The 27641-nt window shown below is 39.1% G+C and overlaps 1 protein-coding gene across 2 annotated transcripts in view; it reads left to right on the plus strand.

Annotated features, from left to right (window-relative positions):
* Positions 1–25001, plus strand: part of LOC117945169 (MAM domain-containing glycosylphosphatidylinositol anchor protein 1) — a 166944-nt gene extending 141943 nt beyond the window's left edge. Inside the window, exons 16-18 of one of the 2 annotated variants that reach the window (XM_034872471.1) lie at positions 7252–7382; positions 18135–18252; positions 22850–25001. In XM_034872471.1, the coding sequence (XP_034728362.1) occupies positions 7252–7382; positions 18135–18252; positions 22850–22935 (335 nt within the window). In that variant the 3' untranslated portion in view covers positions 22936–25001. The remainder of the gene's footprint in view (positions 1–7251; positions 7383–18134; positions 18253–22849) is intronic. The other variant, XM_034872480.1, reaches the window with a different exon arrangement.
* The last annotated feature ends 2640 nt before the right edge of the window (positions 25002–27641 follow it).

Below are 27641 nucleotides of genomic sequence, written 5' to 3' on the forward strand. Positions count from 1 at the left end.
AAGGCGTACAAAGACCACCTACTGCCACCAACTGACATAGAATGTTGATATGGAAACGCAAGCCAGTCCGATGCTTGCAAGTCCTCTGATGCCGTAAGCAGTCATGTCCGATACTTCAGTCTTGTTTCATACCATTGGCATATATATATATAAAAAAACAAGCATATATAAAGTGAAAAAAGGAAACAAACTCGGGACAAGGCATATATGTTTCACCACTGATTAGAGTATGAAGTACCTAATCAGTGTTCAGTTATTTTTTTCACCAAACACATTAAAAATTAAACAATAATCGTCTCACCTGCATTCGGGCAGTGACAATATTTAGTGAGATAGACAAAGATTTGCACATGTCAAATCCTAAAGGTGGTGGACCAAACTACAGCTTAAAGTTGATTAAATGTCTCTAATGGGATAATTTTCTATGGTGTACCCACTGAATGTGTAAGTAGGCAGAACCTATCGGCTATCAGTCTAATGACAATTAAGCCTTAGAGGGCTACAGACAATATTTCGGGCTCCCTGGTGTAGCAGGTGGATATCCAGGCCAAGGCTTCCTCTTCCTGGTGCCAGGTCCAATTAGCAACTTAAAACGTGAGAATGGAATTGGAGTAGAGAGACGGTGTCTCTATAAACAGATATCTGCATTTGAGAAATTAAAAAGAAAGCTAAATTGCCATCTGCAGTCTGCCCGGATTGCCTACAGATTTATATGTATATGATTTTATATGTATACCATATTAGTGCTAGCTTTATGTGAATTTTCGAATTCTTATCCTCCCTATTGTTGGAATAGATTTGATCAAAAAAGTTAATATTATATTCCCTTCTACATACATGGTTACGTATTACTTTTCTCATTATTTGGTTAAATGTATGGCTATTCAAGCCTGGGTATACCATCTGCACAGTGAAATAATTTTCCTTCCTCCTTCTCTCTTCTCATACAACATAATTCTGCATGTTACAATTTAAAGCACATGTGTTATCTGTGGTGGATACTCCAGAAATTGTATTGTGCATTTTGTTCAATGTCGTGTTGGTGTTTCACAGCAAAACAATGAGACAAGACAATGCTACATCACGTCACACAGCGCTTTCTTCTACAATTAGTGCATTCTGTTACCAGTTACGCCCAGCTCTACTACAAGCCCTCTCTCAATTTACTCTGTTGTTCTCCCAGTATGTTCCAATCTGTTGTCACTTTAATTGCTTTACCTTGGCAGAACTCACACTCCTGCCAGGGGGACACAGTGTGACTCTTAATGATGAAAAGAGACAAGATGAGGATAAGACCGAGGGGGTCAGTGAGAGGAGAGAGGAGACGAGAAGAGGGTCAGCCAGCCTTGGAAAGAAAAAAGGAGGCTTAATGAAGAGAGAGAGAGAGAGAGAGAGAGAGAGGGAGAGAAAGAGAGAAAGATTGATAAATTGAAAGAGAGACAGAAAGCAAAGAGGATGGTAGGAAAACAGACGGACTGAGAAAAAATGACGTGCAACAAGTAAAGAAGCGAGAGCAAAGAGGCGTAAGGAGACATAGAAGGGGCGGTGGAAAATAGAGGCTAGAACAGAGAGCTGCAGGAGAGGCCATCAACTTGTTAATGTTCAGAAATAGTCAGAGGATACAAGAAGTAGTGCTTTAGGCTGAAGCACTCTAACTAGTTTCACTGTACTCGATCACATATAGTGTTAAAGCACTGTAAAATGTTGAAAGAGCTGTACATTTCAAAAGTTTCAGATACTTTGACCCAAAGAAAATTTTAGAAATGCTTTTGAAACGTTGCTCTTTTCAGAACCACAAATGTTAGCTGTTGTGTAATAATGAAATTATGTTAATACAAATCAAGTAAAAGTATCTTTTGAGCATTTTGCTAAATGAGGAAAGACAGCATAATGCTCGTTGACTTTGGATTTTAGGTTTGAAACAGGCTTGCGCCGTAAATAAAGACCTCCCCATGTGATATGTTTTGTTGTTTACCTTAATGTTTCTCCCAGGGCTTCCTTGCAGCAACAATAAACAACATTTAATTAGTTTTGTTTGGTATTGGGTAGTAATTTAGACCGGCTCAGGATTGCAAAGAGCCACTGGCAAGCTTACTTGGAACCACTGAATTGTTTTCTTTTCAGTGATGGAAAGCATGTTTGAGTTTGAGGTTATTGAAATGTTGCACCTCTTGTTTCAGATTACACTTTTACTAATTAGGCTTTTTGTTGGATGGATGTTTACAGGTCAAGTTAGGTGTATTAACATTACTTACCATTTAAAAAGTGTCTCCCTACTAACGTTTTAGGTTTAGATTCCCATTTTCAGGAAACCATTTTGATTTGCTTGTTGTCTTGCAAGGTTAGAGTTACATTTGTCTTCTTTCTCACGCTTCTAAATTGATTATTTACTCAGAACGTCAGCTTGCTGTTGTTTGGTGGCAGAAGCCAGAACACAGACCTTAATTCTTAGTGCACAGTTTAGTATATCTTTGGCTTTCTGGCTAACCAGCACTATAATCAGAGGCAAACTGGACATGAACCCTATTTAGGTGCAGTAGAGGGACAGAGGTCCAAGAGATCCAATGCAGGCCTACTTTTTTAAATCTTTGCTGTTCTCCCGACTCACGATTCTACAGAGACTTGTAGCGCTGATAGAGCTGTGCCTTCCCCTCTGCCTCTGTGACACTCTTCCAAGCAAACTCTGCTTTACCTTAGTCCAAGCAATAGACTGCTTATCAGAGTCCTCTTCCTTCTTTTGTGTGTGTGTGTGTGTGTGTGTGTAGGAGGTGACGGTTCTACAGAGTTAGGAGAGCGAGAGAGAGAGAGAGAGAGAGAGAGAGAGAGAGAGAGAGAGGCAGAGGCTGCACAGGTGAACAGTTGGGCTGCACTAGCATTAGCCAATGTTTCTCTCCATTATACAACTACGGTGCTCTGGTGCCCAGATCCTTTCAGATTCAATGTGATGAACAGTTGCATGCAACTCTTTTATGTTGCTATTATGACTGCAATATCAGTACATCATTTTTACCAGTAGCAATCGGCTGTTTGCTGTGTGCTGTTGCAATAGTCTGACCTTTTGGGAACATACGCTTATTTGCTATCTTGCTGAGAGTTAGATGAGAAGATAAATACCATTGCCATATTTAACACTATGTCTGTTCAATAAGACACCAGCAGCCAGTTAGGTTAGCTTAGCACAAAGAGGGGTACAGCTGGGTTGGTCTCAAATTGACAAAATCTGCCTATCAGCACGTCTAATTAACACTAAGTAACACCATTACATCTTGTTTGTTTAATACAAAAACTGAAGTGTAAAAATGACAAGGAATGGTTTTACGAGGTACGACGATGTGTAGGCAGGACTGTTTCTTGTCTAGGCAGACTGAATTCCTGGAGGCTACGTTGGTAGCCTGGACACTTCATAGTGATGACAAGAGGTTTTCCTGTCTTATTGCTAAGCAAAGCTAACCAGCTGCTGTTTCCAGGTTTAAATTCAATGGACCGATATATGGTTTACGGATTGTGTCATCTTCTCACACAGAAGTGGATAAGCGTATTTCCTACGATGCTGAACTGTAGCAAAACCATTGGTTTTGACTAATCTTACAAAAGCACATCTTTGAATTGACCTACCAGTCATGTTTCAATAAGTCAGTGTGCATGTACATTGGGCACTAAGAATGTCAAACATTTTTATTTGTGAATGCAGAAATGGTTTAAGGCTAATGAAAACATTTTTTAAATAAAGAAGTGTTTCTAACTGGATCGATAGTTTGCTTCCCACTGCTTCTCTCTCACTACTGCATACAGATACCCCTCCCCAACACGAAAAAAACACTCGGCCCTTTTTTGCAAACAAATTTAAAAAGACTTTATTTAAATGGCTATTTCATGTTGAAATCTTGGTACATTAAACATAGAACTGAGGACGGAGGCAGAGATGTATCTTGTTTGTTAAATGACTGTCGCCTCGACTCCTCTCTCTTGCCTGTTCCTCGACGTCTGGGCTCGGATCTCCTGTGGGCGGGACTAAGACCAGAGGAGGGGAATCGAGGAGAGGAATCGGGGATGCAAAAACTGGGAAATGGGAAAGGCCCATGTTGTGTACTAAAGGAAAACTGTGTCTTTAGGACTTCGGCCTAAACATAGTAGTTTGTGCTGCTACGCTTGGGTTGCTGCCCAGTTCTGTTTTTGATGTACTAGAATTTCAATATGAAATTTAAGAGAGGCTTTTTATTTGTTTTATTTTGCAAAAAGAGTGCCTTGGGCATTTTTTTCTATTTTGATCCCTTTACATGTGTTTAAAGGTAGAGTGTGTGATTCTAATCCATACAAATTCAGCTCTGTTTTGTGTGTGCTGAAAAAAAGGCCAGTGTTCATACACATCCCTGGCTCTGTAAATGGGAAGGAGACAAAGTGGCTCAGACCGAGCCACACAACACTATTCCGTTCATCGTTGTGCGTAGGAGAAAGGCCATGGATGCATAAAGAGAAATGGCTGTGTGATTGGGAGAAACTGTAAATCTGGCACATGTTAACAATCAAACGCTACACTTTCCTAATTCACACCTCTCTTGTAACAGAGTGGGAAGTTACTTACTGCCAGCCTGCTGCTTATTTGCGGAACATTAGCTAAAAAATACACGCAACAGAATGACAATTGTGTTTATGCGCAAGCACACATTAACCCACACATTCATACTGTTTGTCCACACACATACTGTACAGCCATATGTACATGATATAACACACAGATACCATGCCCCCTGCCTGCGGATTTGTTTAAGAGACTGGTGGTTGGTTAATGTTCCAATTAAGAGCAGGCTGAGGATCATTAAGAAGATAAATGAGTCTCTCACACCTTATAGATGTGAGAGAGAGACAGAGAGAGAGAGATAGCGAGAGTAAGAGTGTAAGAGAGTGAGTCAGAGTGAGAGAGAGACAGAGTGAAAGTGAGAGTGAGAGAGACAGTAAGAGTGAGAGAGTGAGAGAGAGAGAGTGAGCGTGATAGTAAGAGTGAGAGTGAGAATGAGAATGAGAGTGAGAGTAAGAGTAAGAGAAAAGGACACAGGACCACTCGTTTTTATGTCATGTTTCCAAAGTACTTACAAATACTCTTTTAAGAATTTAAACCCAAAATAAACGTATTATCTGACAATGTTTCAGGAAAATTTAATTATGATGGGGCAAACATGTGGTGCTCAAACCCAGGTACAGCAGTGCATTCCGTTGCTTGGACTTAGATTTAGTATAAATAAATCCTTCCTTTTCTATCTGCCTTTTCAGTCAGGAACACTCTCGCCATTGATTAAACCATTTTATTGCAACAAATCGCTGATGGCTCCGCTCTTGATAATGGTCCCTGGACAAGCCAAGCAGCATGAGCTGAGACAGGAAGCACCATGCACAAACCCCCTTGTATACAAGAGTGAGCCAAAAGAAAGACATTTAAAGCCTTTTTAAACTTTGATGTATGTTAGGACTCTGAACTAGAAAGGTGGAGGCTGGGGTGGTAGAGGCAAAGTATTGCCAGCAGCATCAGTAAGTGAAGCACCGTCAGCGTAGCAGAGATCAGCGAGGAGGGAGTACCATTTAAAAGGATCGCCGTGATGTGAGAATGGTTTTGATTGGTGTGTGTCTGATAAGAATGATAATCGTATGAGTGCCCTGTCCCGCATGAACTATCGCTAAGCTTAATTAAATGTTGACAATTTCATCAAAATATTGTTAAGATTATTAGCCAGCCAGCAGTGTGTACATGGTGATGAGAAAGACACCATTCAAACTAGTTACATATTTTGGGTCACTTGCTAACTTGTCGTGGTTACGCCATGTCAATTAGCATTGCTGTTAAGTGCAAGTGTGTGAGAGAGTGTGACATGTTGAAATGCTTTTTGTATATTATGCTAGTGTTGATTGAGTGTTAGCAGGACAGCGTCAATATGTAAGTGACTGTAGGTAATGAGGTTTTGAGCTCTATTATTTTGGTACATATTAGTATTTTGAGTAAAGCCAATTTGCGTTTACTAGATTAGATTAGATTCAACGTTATTGTTACTGCACATGTCACAAGTACAGAGCACCGACATGTTGTTAGTGTCTAACCAGAAGCAGTGATTTAATAACATGTGCTAGAGTATGACATGTGCTAAAAGAGGCGCTGGTGAGCATTCTGGACCAGTTTGGATCAGTTAGTCGTCCAGGGGAGGTCCCGTGAGATGTTAATCCCCAGGAATTTGAAACAGTTCACACACTCCACCCCCCCACCATTCATGTGGACGGGTGGGAAAGTGTTTAATCATTTGAATTTATTTGCACTTATTTACCTTAAGGCAGAATGTTTTAAATTATTTGTCGTCAGTTTTGCTACACCAATTGTTGTTTAATTCGTGAAAACTTTTGGTTGTTAATTTAACGTGCACTTTATTCAGAGAGCTTAAGAGATAACGGGCATTGTATACAATTGTAAACAGAAATAAATAACCTATACAAATCCACGGATAATCTTTTCAAATAGACCCATGGTCTGGTCTCGGTGACATTGATGCCAGCTAGATATTTAGTGATGTTGGGTGAATTTACATAAATGACAATGGCAGAACAGAGCTTGCACCTCGTACAGTAAATTGCTGTGGGGCTGTAAGACATGAATAAGCTTAAAAATTAGGATGAAAGCAGTGGTCACAATCGATTGCCTTCTGTTTCTCTTGAGACCGTAAACAATCACTTACATATTTATACGTACCGTGGGACCTATCCTTACTTGGTCACTTATCTTGACGTAGATGATAAAGAGTTGGACACACAGGATTGTTAGGCAAGTTACAGTTTAGATTGAGTCATCTGAACTGAGTAGATCTGATCACAGCCTATTTGTTCAGTGCGTCCACTGTTTTAATTTAGTCATTCAGTATGCACTACTTTCTTACGGTCAAGACTGAAGGATAACATTAATTTTAAATTTAAATTTTTTTTAATCTACTGTGTATTTGAACTTTTTGTAGAAAAGCAGTAACCTACATTGCTTTATGTATGTGCCTGCACATCATGTCAATAACAATAAAATTGAAATGAATATGTCTATGTTGGTGGATATAAGTCATCACAAGTGGGTTGTTATGTTTACAGTAAATGTTTGGCCTTTAGATTTCAATAACCTTCTGTCTATCTGTTAGTTTGTTCCAAGCTTAACACAACTTAGTATCAGTCTTTCTTACTGACAGTTTCTAATGATTCATACTGTCTGTGTGTATGCATCTTTTTAAACAGGCACTCTCAATGTTCTTCTGAGAGTGAGAGGTATTGCTGCTGTGGACACGGTGGTGTGGGGGATATCTGGTCATCAGGGCCCAGACTGGAAAAAAGCATACTGTGACATCAGCCCCAGTGGACCCTTCCAGGTAATGGCTTGGCTATTACTTTTCTTCCCGACATAGACAATAATAAAATAATAAAATGAGTTATACAACAGTGAAGAAGGTGCTAGTAATCTTATACCAGCAGTATCATATTTTAGAATATGTCTGTTGTTACAGAAAAACATAGAACAGAAGAATGTAAAACAGACCAGAGGATGAAACCTAAGCTTTTGAATACTCATAACGCAGCCCATGTCCTTTCAGCTACACTAAGCAGATGATATGTGCATAATTTGGCCAAATGGTATGACCCGGTCAACTGTTAAGAGTTGAGTACTGTTTTCCTAATGTTAAAAGATCTTAAACTCTGAATTAAAATAAGCCTCCAGCGCTGGCCTCTTGAGGGTTAATTTCCAACTCTTGCCGACAGAATTGTCAGGTCTGCTTTGTCTTGCTCAGGGAAGAAAAAAAAAAGAAAAAAATGGAATAATATGATTTTTATGTTCACTGTATTCCTTTTTTTCTGTCATCTCTGAGACTTTTTCTCTACTGTGTCTTTACCCAAGAGGAAGGCCTCCACTGCAGCGTAGATAGAACAGGAAGGGGTGTGTACTCTGTTGGGAATCAAGGGAAGAATTTGGCTTGAAACTCTGCTTGAAATTTGATTATTTTTAAACAAGAAATTCTCAACAGTGACATTTAAAGCTCCAAAGAATCAGATAAACTTTACTTTTGCCACCTCTTGTAGAGTGATGTCAAAGTTTACACATATCCAAATTCTCTTTCCTGTTCCTTTGTGGAGGCACAATGTCAACAGGAATTAGAAATAAAGGAAGATTTATAGCGGTGGAGTGGCAGCTAGGTTAGAAAAAGTACTCTTGGTTGGCAAGCATCTGCCCTGTTAGTGCCCCTGCCAGCCACTGAGTCTCAGGATGTTAGCAATGAGAGAGTTTGCCCACTGAAATCAATATGGTATCACATTATTATTTATCAAGCCTCATTTGTGGTAATAGTAGTACTAATGAAATCCAATGCAAAATATGATGAATATAGATTAAACCCATGGGGTGTATTTTATTAAATAAATGTGAGTACTATACAGCATTTTGACATTTTATTACTGAGGGAAGTATTGATAAATGAGGGCCTTTGAGTGAACATTCAGCTCATTTTCTGCTGAATGTCAGCAGGAAAGCCTTTCTACACAGTAGCCAGGATTATTCGTAACAAGGTTTAGCAACGATTTGAAGATCCAAAAAGCATGCATATACCCATTGTCACAAGAAAGAAATGTGTTATTTTGAAAAAATGTTTGAAGGGATCATATATCAGCCAAATATGACCAATCCAAATCAAATGCAGTTTATTATCTGTTGCCATTAAAACATTTTAACGACACAATTTCAAAATCCTTCTCTAATAATATTGACATTTTGGAAAGGAATGTTCCAATGGGATGTGAATGTCTTCTGTTAAGCTGCTCTTGAATGCAATGGCCCTCATTTAAGAAACGTGCGTAAGACCTAAAACAGGCGCTGATTCCTATCCTACTGTCTGCAACTTTGTTTTAGCCTGTGTGGTTCTGCACATTGCGCAGGAAAACAGGGTGCCATAAATGCAGTGATGGCGCCAGCTAACCCAATGCCCAGAGAGCAGTTTCCAGCACAGACCCAACTGGACGAAGGAGACAGGATATTACTTCTTGGTGCGGAGGACACGCCCTTCCCCCCACAGCTTACGCTGACTCACAAAAAAAACATGAGTAAATTAAAAAATAAAACACTGCATAAACTCCGCTACCATGTGTTTATTTAAATATTTAAATATAGGTACACCTACATGCAGGCCTAAAAGATTGCAATATAAGCCTATATATTACTATTAGTAGTATATGTCAAGGATGTTTGAATTAAGTAAACTTCAGCTGGAGTCTGATTTAATACGGAACACTGTTGACCGCATCAGTGATCTCTTTCTATTCCGCATTCTTCCTACAGCCTAATACCAGTGTTCAGGCTGCCAAATAGGACACAAGTTACTTCAAATTAAACTGAGATGTCAGGGTTTCAATCTCCACCTCTAAAAGTGCCGCTTCTTACTTGGATTGTTTCTGGACATGTCGTAAATAGTAGGGGCGAGGCCTCAATACCGAGAATATATAGGGCGTGATATTTAAATTATGATCGTTTCCAGACGCTCCATTTATCAATGAACGACCATTCTTACACTCTGATTGGTGTGATACGAACGTTTCATGAATCCCACGTGAAGTCTTTTGTAAGAGGATATCTGTGCTCATATCTGCGCTGGTTTCTACGTTAGGTTGATGAATGAGGGCCATTATGTGTAATTGCAGCATCACCTGACAACAGCACTTTACCCAGTGATTTCCACTCAAAGAGGTAAACGTGTTTTGGCAGTTTTTCTCTCATTTTGTGTTTTAATATGATGTTCTAATACTTAATTTTAGCGGTTTTTCATGCTCTAATTTGTGCTGGATTACCTTGTCTGCTGGTATCTGAATGAGCAATTTTTTTGATGCACACCCGAACCCCACCCTCCTCCGTCTACGGACCTGGCAATATCCTTGTATATCATTGGACAACAAGAGAATACTAATGCTTACACCTGGGCCAATTCTGAGATACTACGTTAGGTTGATAAATGAGGGCCATTATGTGTATTTGCAGCATCAACTGACAACAGGAATGTACCCAGTGATTTCCATTCAAAAAGGTATACGCTATACGCGTTACTGCAGTTTTTCTCTCATTTTGTATTTTATTATGATGCTCAAATACTTAATTTGAGTGGATTGTATGCTCTTATTTGTGCTGGATTAGCTTTTCTGCTGGTATCTGAACGAGCAAGCGTTTTCATGCAAACCCGAATCCCCCCCCCCCCCCCCCCCCCCCCCCCCCCCCCCCCCCCCCCCCCCCCCCCCCCCCCCCCCCGTCCCCGTCCCCGTCCCCGTCTACGGACCTGGCAATATCATTGGACATCATTGGACAACAAGAGAATACTTATGCTTACACCTGGGCCCATTTTGAGATACTTGATTTGCTGTTACAATAAATGTACTCCTTTCAAAACTAGGCCTGACATGATTTAAAACTAATGTGTAACTAATGAACCATTATGCTTCTTTATTTAGGTTCACCAGAAGTTTAAAGTTTATGTTTACTTTACACATTCAGTACACAATAGACAAAAATGGTCCGGGAGACATAACAGGATGCGCCTGTGTTTGAGCACTGTCTGTTGACACATCATTTGAGGTCCCTTTTGGCTCTTCAGCAGCTGCGCTTGCAGTTAGCTCTTCCCTGTTGGGATGTGGTCGAGTAAACTTTTGACTCAGACCTCCTTTCTGACTGGACACGATGCTGCCTCTCACACTCATTTTTCTTGCCTTTTTCACTCACTGTGTGTATTTGCGAGCGTGTGTGGATGTGTTTGTGCCTCTGTAAGTTTGCAACACGTCAGATAGGTGGAAGAAGAAAAGTGAGGGCAAAACATGATGATAGGTTTTGTTTAACGTGCCTTTATCCTCCTGTGTGTCTGTTGATCTCTTTCTGTTTCTGTTATTTGCTGCTCTTGTTTTTCCCCGGCCCTGTGCTGGGACAGGCTGACGAGCTGGGTCGATGGTTGCCCTGGTCTCTCCCCCCCATCCAGTCCAGTCTCAAGGCTGATGACTTATGGCTCTAAAATCAACACACCCAGGAAAGAGAGTCTTCCCTACACACACACACACACACCTTCTCTTTTCATGTATCTGTCCACATTATTTTTCACAAAAAAACCTGCACACATACAGACAAACTCTTTTTTTTTAAACACACACACACTAGTCTCCTATCCCCTGCAGCAATTAGCTATGACAGGTCAATTAACTGGCTTATTTATGAGCTGGGGATGCCTTCTAGTTGTGTTGTAATGATTCCAGATACTCCCTGTACGTGCATGGGGGAAATTGAATCCATGATGAATGTGGGTGTAAGGCCTGAGCTGGGGGCTGCATTTGCTTTTCATTAACTATGCCTCTGCAACACCATGTTTCTTTCACCATTTAAGGATGAAATCAAGTCGGAAACAGAGGGCATACTGCATGTTTTAGGGCTCCTCTGTAATTTTGAATAGTGCCAATTGTACCATATTTGCATGTTAACAAGTTTTTAAACTGCTGCAAGTCAAAATACTGCAGAAAGGTCTATAGTGTACAGTACATCTTATCACAGGATCTCTCTTATACATCAGTTAATTCTGTTGCTGTTGTCTTACCTGGTTGGTGGGACAACTTGTCTTGTAATGATGGCACAATGTTGAAATCCACTGAGGGTCATACAGAAATCCCAGAATTAACTAAACTGGACGGGAGGCTAGGCCTCACCCGGCACCACAAGGGGGCATTAGGGGGCTCTCCCCCCTCAGTTTCTCTTCTTTCCCCTTGTTTCAACATTATACATCCATAAAACATACAAACACAGCAACACAATTACTATTACAAGGTCTCCATGGCGTCTTTATCACAGGTGTCTTTCAGCTACTAACAATGTAATCCCAGAGAGCTACCTCTCCAGCCGTCCTCTCACCTCATTAGCATATGTCTTTAACGCCCTTATCAAAACCGTTGTGCAGCGCTCAGACCATGGCCGCGAAGACTATAGCGACACGTATTGTTTGCATGTCTTTTGTCAAGGCTGCTGCATTATCAAAAGCTAGAGAAAGCTAGATTTGGAGATTAGTGATGGAGATTCGGATCAGGGAGAAATCAATCTGATGAAGAATCTTCATCTAATGACGAGGAACGCCCCAAGATTTTTGTCAGCTTTTGAGAGGCAGCAATCTGAGCTGGCTGCTCATCATTTGCATAAAATTGGCTGGATTCAGCTTCATGGAAATGAGGAGCGCCCCGCTTCTTCAAAGTCCCTGTGCGATAACAGAATGCATTACACGGCTGCTCCCATAGAAATAAAGGGGAAGTGGGGAAATGACGCTGATAATGGACACTATCACAGTCCAGCGATAGGCTATGCATCCTAGTTGGACGTAACTTGTGTGTAGCAGCCGTGAGGAGAAACGCACTACACCGTAACGTAGCAGTTTCTAACGTTAGCATACCGCACTAGCTACACCTATTATACATATTTTATTCTTTAGTGTCAGCTCAACCATTACAGGACAGAAATACAATGAGGTTTACAACCAGGACCACGCACTGGGAAAGCGCAGTCACATCTGTGTTTTTGTGTGTCTTTGATTGATCGGTAATTGTAATCTGGTTGCGGTAAAACCTGGATAAATCATTTAATTTTAGCCTAATTTCATAAAAAATGTTAGGCTAATGTATATATACTGCATATATATATATATATATATATATATATATATATATATATATATATAGAGAGTTTAATCATTTAAATTCAGCTCACATTATTTATACCTTTACAATTATTTTAAGAGGTATTTCAGTTCTTCAGTTTGCGCCGTTTAACACTCTCTCTCTCTCTGACACACACATCCACACATCCACACACACACAAACTGCTGCTGTGTAACAAATAGAGTTGTTAGCACCAACCAGAGAAGGCGAGCTGATAGACATACTTTGTTACTCTCTGACTTTTCTTTCTTTCTCACTACTTTCAGTAGTACGTATCAGGCTCCCCAAGGGTCTGACAAAATGAAATGAGAAGGGTGGACCCCATTTCTCTCTGTACTTCAGACGTGTCCGTCTCTTTTGTGTTTTATCCCTCTGCCCGTCCTTCCTACTCTCTTTCAGGTGTCATTGATGCCTTTCCGACAACACCCTATGTTGCTGTTGTTTGGTCCAGCTTCCTTGTTGTCCCTCATTGTCTATCTGACTCTCTCCTTTCCTCTCTATCTGTCTCTGGGGAGTGCTAGTTTCCTTTCAATCAATAATAATGATTGAGCTGGGAATTAACTGACACAATTTCTGTTGATATGTTTTGCTGGTTAGCTCCTTGGTTCTAGGTTTATTTTACAGTACTGACAGCTATGGGCGTGGTTTTGGTGTGGATGAGAGGCGAGTGATAGCGTATGTACTGCAATGGCATCAGTTATATCCGAACTGGAGAGCTTTTCTTTATTGAAAGTGAGAGCAAAAAATGGCACTGAAGGCTTTTCTTGATGGAAAAGATGTCTTTGCGCTTCTCTTTTCTGGCTTTGGCAAGAGTTTGATTTACAACTGACTCTGCTGGTAGTAAAGAAAATGATATATGGTCCGTTGATCTGATGGGTTGAATTTAGCCGGTGATGGACCTATGCTTCATCCAATCACATGCCATGCACCTGCCCTTTTGCAATCAGTTTTCAATAATGTCTTATTAGAAGGTTTTGTGTAAAACCATCCTGTACGTCAGGATACTATAAACTGGCCTGGAGCCGAATACTGCAGATAATGTAAAGTCCACTGCTTTACAGATTAATGTTGAGTCTTTTTCTTTAAATTTGAAGAAGTTATGAACCACTAACCATATTTACCAAGAAAAATAAACAGAGATAACATTGCCCTGTCCATTATCTATTATGTCAAATTTCCCCTTTGAACGATTTTCATATTCAGTTGTAATTTTGCAGAGGATTGCTTTTTGAAGTAAATTGTATTTTTTTCCACAGAGTGCAGAAGTGACTGCATATTTATGATTGTTTAATTTCTGCTTCATGTCGAGAGCATGTCCATGGAGGACATAAACTTTCTAGTCCTGTGCACAGCTCACTGACTGCATACACCGAAGGCCTTTGAGGTGCTGCCACTCGTCTCTGCATTTCCCATCTCTTTGTGCTCCCTCCAACAAAAGTAATAATGTTTTTGAGAACAGTTTCCTTCCACCTTCTCTAAAATAGCTGTAGCCCAGTAGAAGGCTTGCATTCATAGCCAAGCTTTTATTGTAAACATTAGTAGAGCAAACCGATAAGGAAGCTTTAGAATTGAAATTGTTTACTGTCTGCTGGCCATCATTAGTGTCTGCTTATATTAAAATGGTAAATTCATGACATGTGAACTGCCGCTGTGTATGAGCTACTCTGCTCTTAATTCTGGTTCATTGCATCTTTAAGGGAAACAAAACACTTTAGTTTGAGCTGCCCATATACTTCAAACATTATATTCGTAGCGATTGCTGTTGCTGCATGTTTTTGTTTTTCCACGCCATCTTTCTCACTTCTGAAAGCTTGCCAATCATGTTCCTGTCTAAAATCTAAACTAATCTGAGTGAATTGGCCTTTAAACTGGTTGTTCACTGAGACCAGAGAATGAATAACAAATTACATGTACACATAAAATCAATGAAGTTCCAAAAAAAAAAACAATGAGGTAACATGTTGAAGTAGATTATTTGTATCCCCAGTCCCTCCTCTGTAGATTACCCAGAGGCCATCTGTGTTGCTCACAGTGGTTGGTACCTGGGGGACTTGTTGGAAACCAGGCCAACCCACATATCTGTGCCTCACACTGCATCTCCTCTCCTCGGTATTTCAAAGCTGTCTCTGTACATCTCTCACACACACACACACAAACACACACACACACACACACACACACACAAACACACACAAAAGCTCTCTCTCTCTCTCTCTCTCTCTCTCTTTCTTTCTCTCTCACTCTCTCACGGCTGTGTCCCCTCTGGTATATGGACAGCACATCAATGGAAACATTAAAGGTTAAAAGGCTCGACAAAACGGCACATTCACAACTCCAACCTGACACTTTACTGAACACCCTTTGATCCTGCAGTGTCACACAAACACACACACACACACACACACACACACACACACACATAGACACAAGCTGTTTCACATGTCATGCACTGTTATGACCGAGAAATGGGAATTTGGTGAATTCTACTCACATTGTTTTAAAAAGAAATTTTGTAGACTACCTTTCCAAAACAGTATGATGTGTTATATTTGGTAAATGTCATAGTTAAATATCGGGGACATTAGATATAGCAGCAGCCTTTAATGGCCCATTACCCCATTTTCACATCCCACAATCTCATGACCCTTAGCACTATCATGTGGATTTAAAAAAGCAGTAGGTTATATAAAAATAATTAAATGTTATGTCCTATATACTTCATGTATTTTTAAATATATCAATAATTAAGATCAGTCCTAGCATGTTTCATGACTGTAAATCAAGCAACCTTACATTTTAATTTTTTGGATTTAAAGACTCTGAGATATACTTCAACCCAGTACAGTGCCCAGCAGTGATGTTTGTGGCACTGCTGGCAATGGCTACTCACACTTCAGCTTGTCAGCAGAGAACATTAAATGTAAAGGCACAGCCCTGTTTCTCTGAGCCATTCAAGAACAAATAATATAATTATGTTGGCACCCTGTGCTGCATGGCAGGATATTGCATTGTTGTGTGGTGTGCCATTTTGTTTGATATCTTAGATAAAATGATCACACATGGTGTGACTTTTGTGGTTATAAGGGCATGGTTATTTGTGCCGTTGTTCTGTTTGTGTGTCAAGGCCGGTGTTAGCCTCCGGGCTTCCTTCTCCCAATCATTTTTCTCATTGTCTTTAATTATATAACAATGTGGTTTCTGTGCTTTGTCTCGTTTAATGTAGTCCTGCTGAGGCAGCCATGCGTAGCTCCAGATAAGTGCCACTGTAGGTGCGTTTGTAGGCATGTGTGTGTTGTGGTCGGCTATAGTGATAGTGTACTAGGCGGGTTCTATTAGTGGCAGAAATTTACACAAATAATAGGACTTAAATAAGAAAGTACATAAATAAAACAAAGTAAAGAAACAGCACATAGCATTATAAATTAGATGGCTGTGGCCTTTTGACCAATTAGCCGCTTTTCTTTACTACCCCATGAATTCCCTCACAGTTTCCCTCCCTCTAGTAATTAAAATAACACAAATGAGCCGACTAGCTAAACCCATTCAGCCTGTGCTGCTCTTTCTCCCTCCACGCCACCCAATCAGTTTCAAGGTTCTCCTAATTATTTTATTTATGTAGTCAAAGAAGATATTTTGCCTTGGGACGATATTGACAAGCAAGTGAGAAAGAGGTGGTACTGCTCTGGTATTTCCCTCACCTTTATGAATGTTTTTCATTGAGTGCTCCATTTGGAGGACAATGCAAGACACAGAAAGAGAAACAGACGGAAATGTGTTTAGGCTACTTGTACAGTACACACTTATGCAAGTTTGTAGAGCCTTGGGAGACGATCCATGTTGTGGCTTCAGCCATAACATGCCCTGCAGTGTGTGCTGCTCAGTATGGTAGAGCTCACAATGGCAGGATAAACAAATGTCTCTTGATTCTCGAGTAAGAGCAAATACTGTAACTGAGCAAGAGGTTGATCCAAGAGGGTGAGGGACATTTATGGTACTATCAATTTCCCTCATCCTTCTTCATTCACCTTTAACTTTGCTTGTCGTGATTACATTGCAGACATGAACTGAAGAAATGACTTTACGTGCACACAGTCATGCTGTTCCTTGTCCACGGCAATGAATAGGTTATTGGTATCTGCCCCATGAATTTCAGTATGATACCTCAAACTGACATCACTGTGTGGCCCAAGCAGCAACATTTGCAGATTAAAACACAGGTAATGGAACGCCCCAGCAGTGCAAGATGGTAACTGTGGTGTTTGCTTTGCCATTGTCCACCTTTAGTTTTCTCAGAATGGGGTTGGGTCAAGCTCTTTTCCTCTGTGTCAAAACTGGAACAAGTGAACAGGGTCTTGGTAAAGCTTGATCTACTGTCTTTACACACAAATTGACAGCAGTTCTGTTCTGCCTGTTTATTTGGTTAAATACTCTGTTGATACAATAGCACAGCACATTGGTGTTAACAGATGGGGGGCTTAAAACGCAGCCAGTCATGCATATTTGGCATCCTCCTATACCCTGTATGTACCGCTTGTCATGTACATGTACATGTCACATACACAGGCATACTATTTTGTATATGCTGGCAGTTTTTCCATCATCATCATATGCATACACACAGTTACACCTGCTCCTGTATGTGTCTTGGATAACTTGAGGGTTGTCTGCATGGAGCGCATTTGTTTAGAAGCCACTTAACAGTTCAAATGAGCCATTATTATTGTCGGATTGAAAATCCCTTAGACAGGATGACACAGCAAGCACTTTGGCTATCACGTTTAAAATTAAACAGTACGAAGCGCCAAAGTCTGCAGTTAAAGCCAATAACAACTATAGTCTGGAGAGTTGCTTTTGTTGTTATTTTGGAGCGACAAAGTTTGGTTGTTTATTTGCTTTTCCCTCCTCAAATTCCACACAGAATACGCCTGGTTTTTGATTAGCCGTGTGCCTCGGTACACCACAGTAATTAGACTGTCAGTCAAAACCAGATGGCTGGTGGCTAAGATGGGGAAGTCGTCTGGAAAGTTTTCAGATGAGTCCCCTGTTTGGTTTTGTTGTTGTGGGTCGACAAATCATTATGGGACAAGAACCCAACTTCTAAATACGAAATACTGAAGATACTTCTGTGCTGTTTGTTTAAATAATGTTCCAGTATGTTTTCTTAAAAAGCAGTGCCATTTAATTAATTACTTTTAGCAGTTTGACATACATTTTATGTTTAATCTAAAATTGAAGTGTTTTATCATCACCAATCTTTTTGTTGAGATGTTAGAGTCCGGAAAAATGTTATTTACTGTAGTAATTTTTTCCAAGAAAAATCCTTATTTTTAGAACAGTATCTCTCAGTAACAAATATACTGTATATTGTATCATGTACTCACCCAGCATACATCTGTCTCTTCCCTAAACAGATTGTATTTGAAGGAATTCGAGGCCCGAGTTTTGAGGGGGACATTGCCATTGACGACGTGTCCATCACCATAGGGAAGTGCAAGCAGGAGAACACTGTAGCCAGCGCAGGTAAGACAGGTAAGATAGACATATAAGAAACACAAAGGAGCGTCTGTTATTAACTTGTTCTTTGTGAAGGCACATTCAAGGAAACTAAAATAAGGAAGGCAGTATGATTCTTAAAGGTCTACAAAGTTGATAGCTTTTAGTTTTTATGCCAATAAAGCACCGCCTAAGAAGCTGAAACAGAGCTGTATTAAACTGAGTTGAACTGAATTGATTTGAACTGAAAAGAAATAAATTGAGGGGTAGAAGAAAAGGGAATTACTAGAGACGTGGTTTTCAAAGGACCAAGAGAAAGAAAACTAAACTGCTTCTTTAGTGAATGATAGGTGTGGGAATATGGCTCAAAGAGAAAATATTGTCAGTGTGTGTTGGACGATGACAGGTGGCCACCACAGGACACCGGCATGGAGGAGATTTGGAAGCCTTGTCGCCATTTGTGGTGCCTCCTTTTTGTTTACTTCACATTCCCCTCTATCTTTTCATCCTCTAAGTTCCCACACCATACCCCTGCTGCCTCCTCCACAAACATCTTATATCCTGTCTCTTTCCCTCTTGCCTTCTGTTCTCTATTAGCCATCCACCCATAATTATCAGTAAACCTCTGCACACTGTTCCTCAATTGTTTGGTTTTTTAAAGATTGTGTTTTGGCCATTTTGACACATAAAAGTGTAGAGAGAAGGGGAATTACATGCAGCAAAGGGCCGCAGGTAGGAGTTGTACCTGGGCCCACTGCGTCAAGGAGTAAACCTCTAGACATGGACGCCTGCTCTACCAACTGAGCTATCTGGGCGCCCTCTGCCCATCATCTTTAAACGTTGCTGTTTTTTACCCTGTAGATAAAAAGAGAGGCCAGAGAGAAAATGTGTAATGACATGGATTTAGAGAAAAGGAGCATGAGTAAGAATGTCTTCGCAGTTAGAGAAAAAGTTATTCAACTGGATCTAACAGTGGTAAGGCATCAGTCCACCAGGAGAATTGTTTTAAACCATTTACTGACTGCAATTTATCCACACCACTCAATACGTTTGACAAGTCAAACCAAGCTATCTGATCATAAAATAGAACACAAGAACACTATTTTGACACTTGTAAATTGTTTTTGATTTTGATCACTCTGCCTTACAGGTGAACTAGAGAGAAACACGAGTGAGTTACAAGGAATGAGTCCATGTCCATCTATGTGCATGGAGAGAGAATCAAATAGCCTAAAGGGGAGGGGTGTGTAGAGCAGAAGAGACAGAGATAGAGATAGAGAAAAGGTCAAAAAGGAGAGTGACCAAAAGTAGTAGACTTGTGTGTGTGTGTGTGTGTGTGTGTGTGTGTGTGTGTGTGTGTGTGTGTGAGAAAAAGAGGGAAGGAAATAGGATGGAGAAACCGTCCAAGATCTATTAGAAGAAAGAGAATATAAAATTAAATCCTGCCAGCAGTTTAGTTACAGCTGCCCTCTGTCAGCCAAGACGTGCAGACAAACATGCACACACGCACAAACACACGCAGGCACATAAACATCATTAAATTCTTATAATTGCCTTCATTGCATTATCTCTGTCTACAGACACGCAGAACAAAAGTTACATGGCACTGTTCTCGTATTGCACATAGCCATTGCTGTTGTGTGAAATGAGGACACTTTGAAACCAAAGAAGAATCACATGTTTATTCTACAGTAGTAATGACCATTACAATGGTAGAATAAACATTTGATTCTTGTTTAACCAATTACAGTAATTTGACTTAAGTTATTCAGCATTAGCCACTGGATTTGCTTTTACTGAAAAGTAATCTTACTATTTAAACGTGTAGTTTGTAACATGTCACTTACAACAAATTTTAACTCAATGCGCAATAGATGTAGTGTACAGATTTGAGTAAAAATAAGCTAGATGTTATGCAGCAACATGTGGCAAGTACCTGAATGGTATTGTTCACTTTTTTATTGTTGTGACCTAACACAAAGGACATACATGAAAGCCATGGAAACAACACAAAACAGCAAAAATTATAGTGAATTGTTTACCTTCTCAACTTCCAATTGTGAGACCTCAGCGTATGTGTGCAATTTCGCACATATGTGCATGTAAAGACGCTGGCGGATGGAGTGAATAATAGATAATCGAAGGTGTAAACAGGAAGAGGAAAGCTCTTGAGCTCTTCAAGTTTGCGTGTGTGTGCTTTTGTGTCCTGCAGGTTTTGTGCAGGCAGAGACATACAGTGCAGACAGATGGGTAATTATCAGGCAGGAGACTGAAGAGTCTGTGCCACTGAAGGAAATGTGTCTGTCTTGTGTACACATTTTGCCACCATGGTGTTTGTGAGGTATGTGGGGATAAGATACGTTAAAATAGAATAGACTTTATTAATCCTACACACATGAGAATAGCACAAATACACATTAAGTAGACATAGGATAAAAAAAATATACACAAAGTATAAGAAATGGAAAAAAAATAGAATTAGTTATAATAATAAGTAAAATTACAAACATATTTACACAACAAACACCTTTATATAAACAGACAGTTTATATACAGAGATGTACAGATGAGTAAGGTCCGGATGAATAAGGGTTCGAGAAGAATTAAACTCCTCCTCCTTGAACTCCTGTTTGCCAAGTATGATGAAATTAAAGCATAGATAATACCTCCCGAAAATGATTGATTGATGATTGCCTTTGACAAGTTTTGTGCAACATGGCCTGCATGAATCACAGAGCTCTACGTGGCTCTGTTGTGTCTACAGACAAGAGGTGGTGGAAGTTGAGCTTGTCTCTTACTGTTTTACGTTTTACTTTAATTTTTTTTTTCTCCATTGTAGGAGTTGCCTCATCTCTTTATTTCTTTTTATCACGTTGTTCCTCTGCATCATATTCTAGTAAATTACCGAATAACTTAACTCAGAACTGTTACGTCCCAATAGGTCATAACAAGAACTGCTTAATCTGTCTATTTACACAGGAACAGCTCAAGTTTAAACAAGGAAGTAGCTACGCAAGATCAAATGGGCATTGACATTAAAAGTTTGTGTAGTGATTTTAAATGTTTGACTACTTGTGATCATCTGGATATTGCTAGCTAAACAGTGATTTTTGTTGTTGTTGGTTGGTTGCAGTGCAGTGCAGTGCAGCACAAAGACGCAGGTTTAGTAGTTCAGATTTATGTGATTGGATTAAAATGCCTCTGAGCTGTCTGTACTTTGACATTCATGGAATCGCCCACAGACACACATGCACACCAACACATGCAAATACATTGTATACGCCCACAGTAATCTATTATCTGTATAACTCCATTATAATTCCATGACAGAACAGACAGATGTAAGATGTGTAGACCTGTGAGATTAAAAACGTGTTCTACTTTAATTGGTATCTGTTGCCCACAAACCATGGGGATGTTTATGTGTGCGTGGATGTGTGTCTGCTGCGTGTGGATCAAAGTTTTATTAGAAATATTGATTTTCTGCCTTGAGGACGGACCCTTGATACAAAATCATATTGATCGTTTTAATACAATACCTACTTTGAGCAGCTTGCATGTCTAATTTGTTGCTGCATTTTTGTAGCGCTGTGTACTGAAAAGAGTGCATTGTATATTTTTGAAGGAAGAGAAGTTTTTATCAACTGCTTCTGTTTAAGGAATATTTTAACCATAGGCATGAAATGGATTCATTCAATCCACTTTATTTCTATGATCTCAACCTAAAAGAAAATAGATTAGAAAATGGATAGAAATCTTAGGCAATCTCATTTATACACCTGCTGTTTGTCTTGTCAGAGTAAAATCACAACATATAAAAAAGTGTGTTCTGGATCTTCAAACTGTGCAAAAAACAATTACAACCTGCAGGGAGAAAAAAAAAAAATCCATCACATATCGGTGGTGATGACATCCATTGTAACTTCTGTTTCTCATTAACATCTTGAAGTTGTCATGACAAAGTGTAGACTTGCAATAATGTTTCTCTTAGTATGTTTATTCATCCACCCCCTCTTTATTAGTTTTGTCTCTCTCCCCCTCTTTCCCTCTCAACTCTTTCTTTCTTCCCTTACGGTTTCTCACGTTTTTCTTAGGTCAAAAAGATAAATATATTCATGTACAGTTATCTAGTTAGCCTGCTGTTAATGTAATGTCAAGTTTATTGATAAAATGCGCTTTGTGTGTGCAACATATATGTGTGTGTATATATATGTGTATATATATACACACACACATCTAGTAAGAGAAAATAAAAGTAATTTTTACTTTGATAACTAGAGGTATGTTTTAGAGATGTTTCTATTGTTAGACCATTGGTAAAATAAATAGGAATTAATAACTATGTTAAATTGTTAATTCAATTGTTTAAATGTCAAAGTGTGTACATTGTTTTCAAATTTTGAATGAATTACAATCCAACATCATGTCTTACTCTGAGAAGGTTTACTCACACATTTACTTAGAAGAACAACTTATAATTTAAAAAAAAAAATGAATTAATGGCTAGAGAGTAAAAACACGTCTTTGTTATATAATCTTTTAAAGTCATGATAAAATAGCAAAATCTGGCAGCAAGGTGTCTGTATGTGTTTTATGTATGAATTCCTGTTTGTTTTTTTGACTGTTTCCATAGTCCTGATTGGTGGATCCAACCCACTCCCATTGGCCAGCTGGCTGACCTTTGGCCTCTCCTGCTTCATGTTGCTACTCAACAGATGATGAGCACTGCAACACCACCTGTCTGTAGTTTCAGACACTGCCCTGACTCACGCTCTTATACTTCTCTCTCTATCCTTCTCCCTGCCCTTTGCTCTGCGTTCCTGTCTCCCTAACTGTCTTTCCTTCTCCACTCAAAGCGTTCTATCCTTCATGCATCCATTTCATCCTTCTTGATAAGATACATGGTAACACAAAGTCTTATGTCTAGTTTCTCTTCCTCCGCTTTCTTTGAACACTTCCCCCCAGAACCAACTAATGTGCATACTGTATTTAAGGTGAACATACTTAATGATCTTTGACAGTTGAACTATACAGTACATTCTCTGCTTTGTCACTCTATTAATCTGATTAGATTCACTTTATCTATGGCAGCGTGTCAATTTGTCACCTTTTCCTCTTTGTCATCAACCTTTTCCATCCATACATGCACCCTCTCATGTATCTCCATTCCCTTGAACCACAATCCTCAACGGCCCCTCCACCCTATTCCCCAGACACACCAAAGTGTCAGACACTCTACCAAAGATGACAAAGGACCTGAGGGAATAAAACGAGGGAACAGGGATTCCAGGGACAAAGTGAAAGAGAGAAAGCAAGAAAGTGGAAAAATCTTTCTTTTTCACAAAGACCCCTTCAGTCCCAACCGCTAGTACCTTGGGAGCTACTGAAGGACAAAGAGAAAGGCAAAGAGAAGCAACCTGTGAATGAATGAATGAATGAATAAACAAATGAAGCTGAGTAAAGGATGAACCAGAAACGGAGAGGAAAAGAAGTGTGTGCTCCGGATAGCGTCTCTGCTTGCCCTCTGCTTGCCACATGAGACAAACCTCAGTGCGGATTATACGTGTACATTTATCTCTATATATATTAAATATAACAAAGTTTAAACTTAAACACAACTTGGACAGTGGGGGACTTTACAAAGTGAAATTAAAGAAGCACAATGTTTATACAACCTCTGCTGTTCTTTTGGGTTTTATTCTACTTATTGTGTGAAGTTGCAATTTGTCAGACCTATTCAGTGTTTTTGATATTTTACTTTTTGTTTTGTTTTGGTTATGGCGTTAAAAAGGTCAGGGGCACTGGGTAATAAAGTATTATATTAATATTTATGAGAAGAACAGGAGATGATTTGTGATCCAGAACCTGAATTGAGCAAGATTAAGGAAATGCGAGGATGACCCAACCTGCCTGGATAGAAACTTCAAATCTTCTTTGCACATACTGAACACACACGTACACACACACACACGTACACACACACACACACACACACACACACACACACACACACAAACACACACACCTCATTGGACATCATGACTCACACATCCAGACTGAGATTGAGAAAAAACATGGTGTGGTACTTGAGGGCAGAAAAGAGCCTGGAGTGAGTTCAGTTGAATACGTCTTTGTTTGCAGGTTATTGAATGTCATGTATGAATTTCCCATACACTTCTTTCACAAGCGTGAAAGGCAGAGAAGATTGTCAGTGTCGGGCGAGTGTGCAGTGTGGATTGCATATCAGATTCTTTGTCATTGTTTAATTAACGTTGAATGTCTGTATTGTAAACAGTTATTCATGATCACATAGATAGGATTGTTAAAGTTTAGCAATACTCATATCTATATACAATAGTATATAATTGCATAAGATGGCAGTTTAGTCTGCAGATAAACCGTCCCAAACACATCGTAATGCATACTTTTCTCGTCATTTGTCAGTTTTAATTTTATAATTACCAGTATATCCACTATTCAGAAAGTTCCTTAATTAAAGCTGTAGCTATTTTAATCATCCAGTGGACATATAGTATGTTTGCTTTAACTTAACTCAAGAAAACTCCACATTCACCCTTCTCCAGTAACTGATCTACTTGCGTATACTATTTTGCTTCATAATCATATGCATTACATGTAAATCATGTTAACATTTCATATTTTTTTGTTTGTCTTGTCATGTTGATTTGACCATTGCACTTGTTTGTCAGTTTTTGTTTTCTTTATTGTGGTTGGTACAAATTGTATTACTGGTTTGATAATCATAAATAGTACATAACAAACAATAATTTACCTATTTGACTTGCCCATTCTGGTGTAAGTGGCAATTTTCATGTTAAGCTGTATGTGTAGAATATCAGACGGTATTATTACCAGCGTCCAGCTCACACAAAGCTGTGTAAGGCATGTTGGACAAATCTGTTGACAGAAGTGTATTATGAGAACATGAAAGTCCTTTTAAACCAACTGTAAGCAAGCTTCCAATTTCCCTGCTTTATCTCTGCCATCATGAATTTACTTTGGCACAATGAGTGCACCTGATTGTCGGTTGCACCTGAATGATACAAACTATTTTAGAAGTAAACTTGGGTGACATGCTTTCCTGTAAATGTATCTCGTTCACTGCAATCTCTGAAGTGAAGTTGAAAATATTACTTTCATTTATATTTACTTTTATAATCTACTCAAAATGCCTCTTTTATTTTCCCAAAACACAAAATAGCAAAAAAGTGCTTGCTTTTAGGCATTCACTGCAACACCTCCGTTTCTACCGGCTTATGTGGCTAAGGAATTGGCCACATGTGGTATTTAAATCAGCTTAAGTTGTAAAAGAACATGAGCATTATTCAGCACTAAAGCAGATCATTATGGGTCAGTACTAGTGCTAAATATATTTTAGAAATGTTAAGCATTGATGTGCATGGCATTTCATCGTGCTAACTGTCAAATCATTCCTTATATTGCCTCATAGTTCAATGGCAGTAGTAACAGGGGAAAGACTACTATTACTATTAAGACTAGACTACTACTAAAAAGACTACTACTATTTTCATGATTGCATTTGGACATGCGACACATACAAATTAACAGACAGAATACTGTGGAAATCAAAGGACGTTTTGTCTGTGACATTTTTGTTTTATTTCCCAATCTTACGCATAGACACACTTTGGTTGTGTTTTGGCTTTTTATGACAATTTATAGCTCAAGTTTAAAGTGAAAGACATTGCATTATTTCAGCCACATAGAAACAAAATTTCAAATTATGACATACACATGTGCAACTGATCCAACCGATCAACAGTATCATTGTGTGGATGGGTGAAGCAAGAAAGTGTCGGTTTTTACCAGGTGGTATTGGAATATGTGGCAAAGTGGGAAGAAAACTTGTCCTGTATCCATCAACTCTGTATTATATAGTAAAGTTTGTTTTTGTTTTATACAAAAATTAATCTACAAAAGTCTTCAAACTGGCACACTACAGTTGACTCTGAGTCATCATAAACAGTGCAGAAATTGCCATTTTACAATGATTAAGTGTAGTGAGTGTAATCACACCTGTGTCAACATTTAATTTTGCCCATGCCGTATCTAGGACAGATACACTATGAGTCAGCATATATCTTCCATAATAAAACCACATGCTAAAAGCATCACTCATAATTCAAGAAATATTTGTTATTTGAGTATAAAACAACTAAATTATGTTAAAAAAAAGCAAATAAATCAATTTGTCAATTATGAAAACATATCTGTCCTAAGTGACATGATTTGGTAGCAAACAAACAAATCTCTTAAACATGCTGATCGTCATACAGTGCTGTAGCTAAGCACAGTTAGACGTGTAGCACAACTCTCAGTTAGCATGCAACAAAAAATGTGATGCATTTTACTGATATTTTGATTGGAAGAGGAGGCCGAAGACCCATCAAACCATATTTCATCCTAAACTGAATAAATAGAACCAAACTCAACTTCAAACAAAAAACTTTCACAGGTACACCAAAGGGCCCTCTAGATTTTACTTGATCATTTGGATTCCAGTTTTAAGTGATTTTTATAAAGACAAGCCAAATATAAGACAACTAGCTAAATGTTTACCACATGAATTAGTGATAAAAACAAAAATTGCAATTGCAGTTCTCAAAAACTACAGAATGTTTGGATCTTGTTTGAGTCCACTAAACGTGAGCAACGTGGCCATTTCCTCTTGCTGTGAGCAACATGCTCGTTCATCTGTTTACAGAGTAGAGCTGAACACATGTACTCATAGAGTACACACATTGATAGATAACAACAACTGGAAGGACGAACTGACTGTTAACGCCCACCTTCAGTTTACTATATGGACTGTCTTGACCTGATTGGAATTGGCATGGAACTACTCAGCCTCTGTTCCCTTCTTAACTGCAAAAGCTGCCAATACACTGAGCAACTGTGCGGCAATAGAGTTTGTATTCCTTCTTGCAAAATGGAGGTGTATTTTCAAAAGTTAATTCATTTTTTTGTGGGACATAAGATAATGTAAAAAGAAAAGTGCTGGGTAATGCTTCCCTGTAATATCACCTAAAACCTTATAAGGAGATAAAAGCCTTGGTTTAAAGATTGGAAGGACCTTTCTGAAAAAACACTGTGACCCTTGCCCTGATTTCCCAAAAAGGGTTAAAATGAAAAGAATATGATGTTAAATTGAATATGTTCTTCCCAAAAAGTAATTAAAAATGTTACCTTCTGATCAACGTCTGGCTAACACCTTGCAAGTCCACAAGTAACTGTATCCCAGTGCTCCAGTGGACGTTTGACATTTGACTAATACACATGGCATTGTTTCTGTGCTGTGGCATCAACTGTTCAACCAAGCAGCTTAAAAGTGATACACCTTAAAAACCTTATGAATTGTTTTGTAGAACACACCTGACTATTGT

The sequence above is a fragment of the Etheostoma cragini genome, chromosome 1 (genome assembly GCF_013103735.1).
Source record: "Etheostoma cragini isolate CJK2018 chromosome 1, CSU_Ecrag_1.0, whole genome shotgun sequence".
Classification (NCBI taxonomy): Eukaryota; Metazoa; Chordata; class Actinopteri; order Perciformes; family Percidae; genus Etheostoma; species Etheostoma cragini.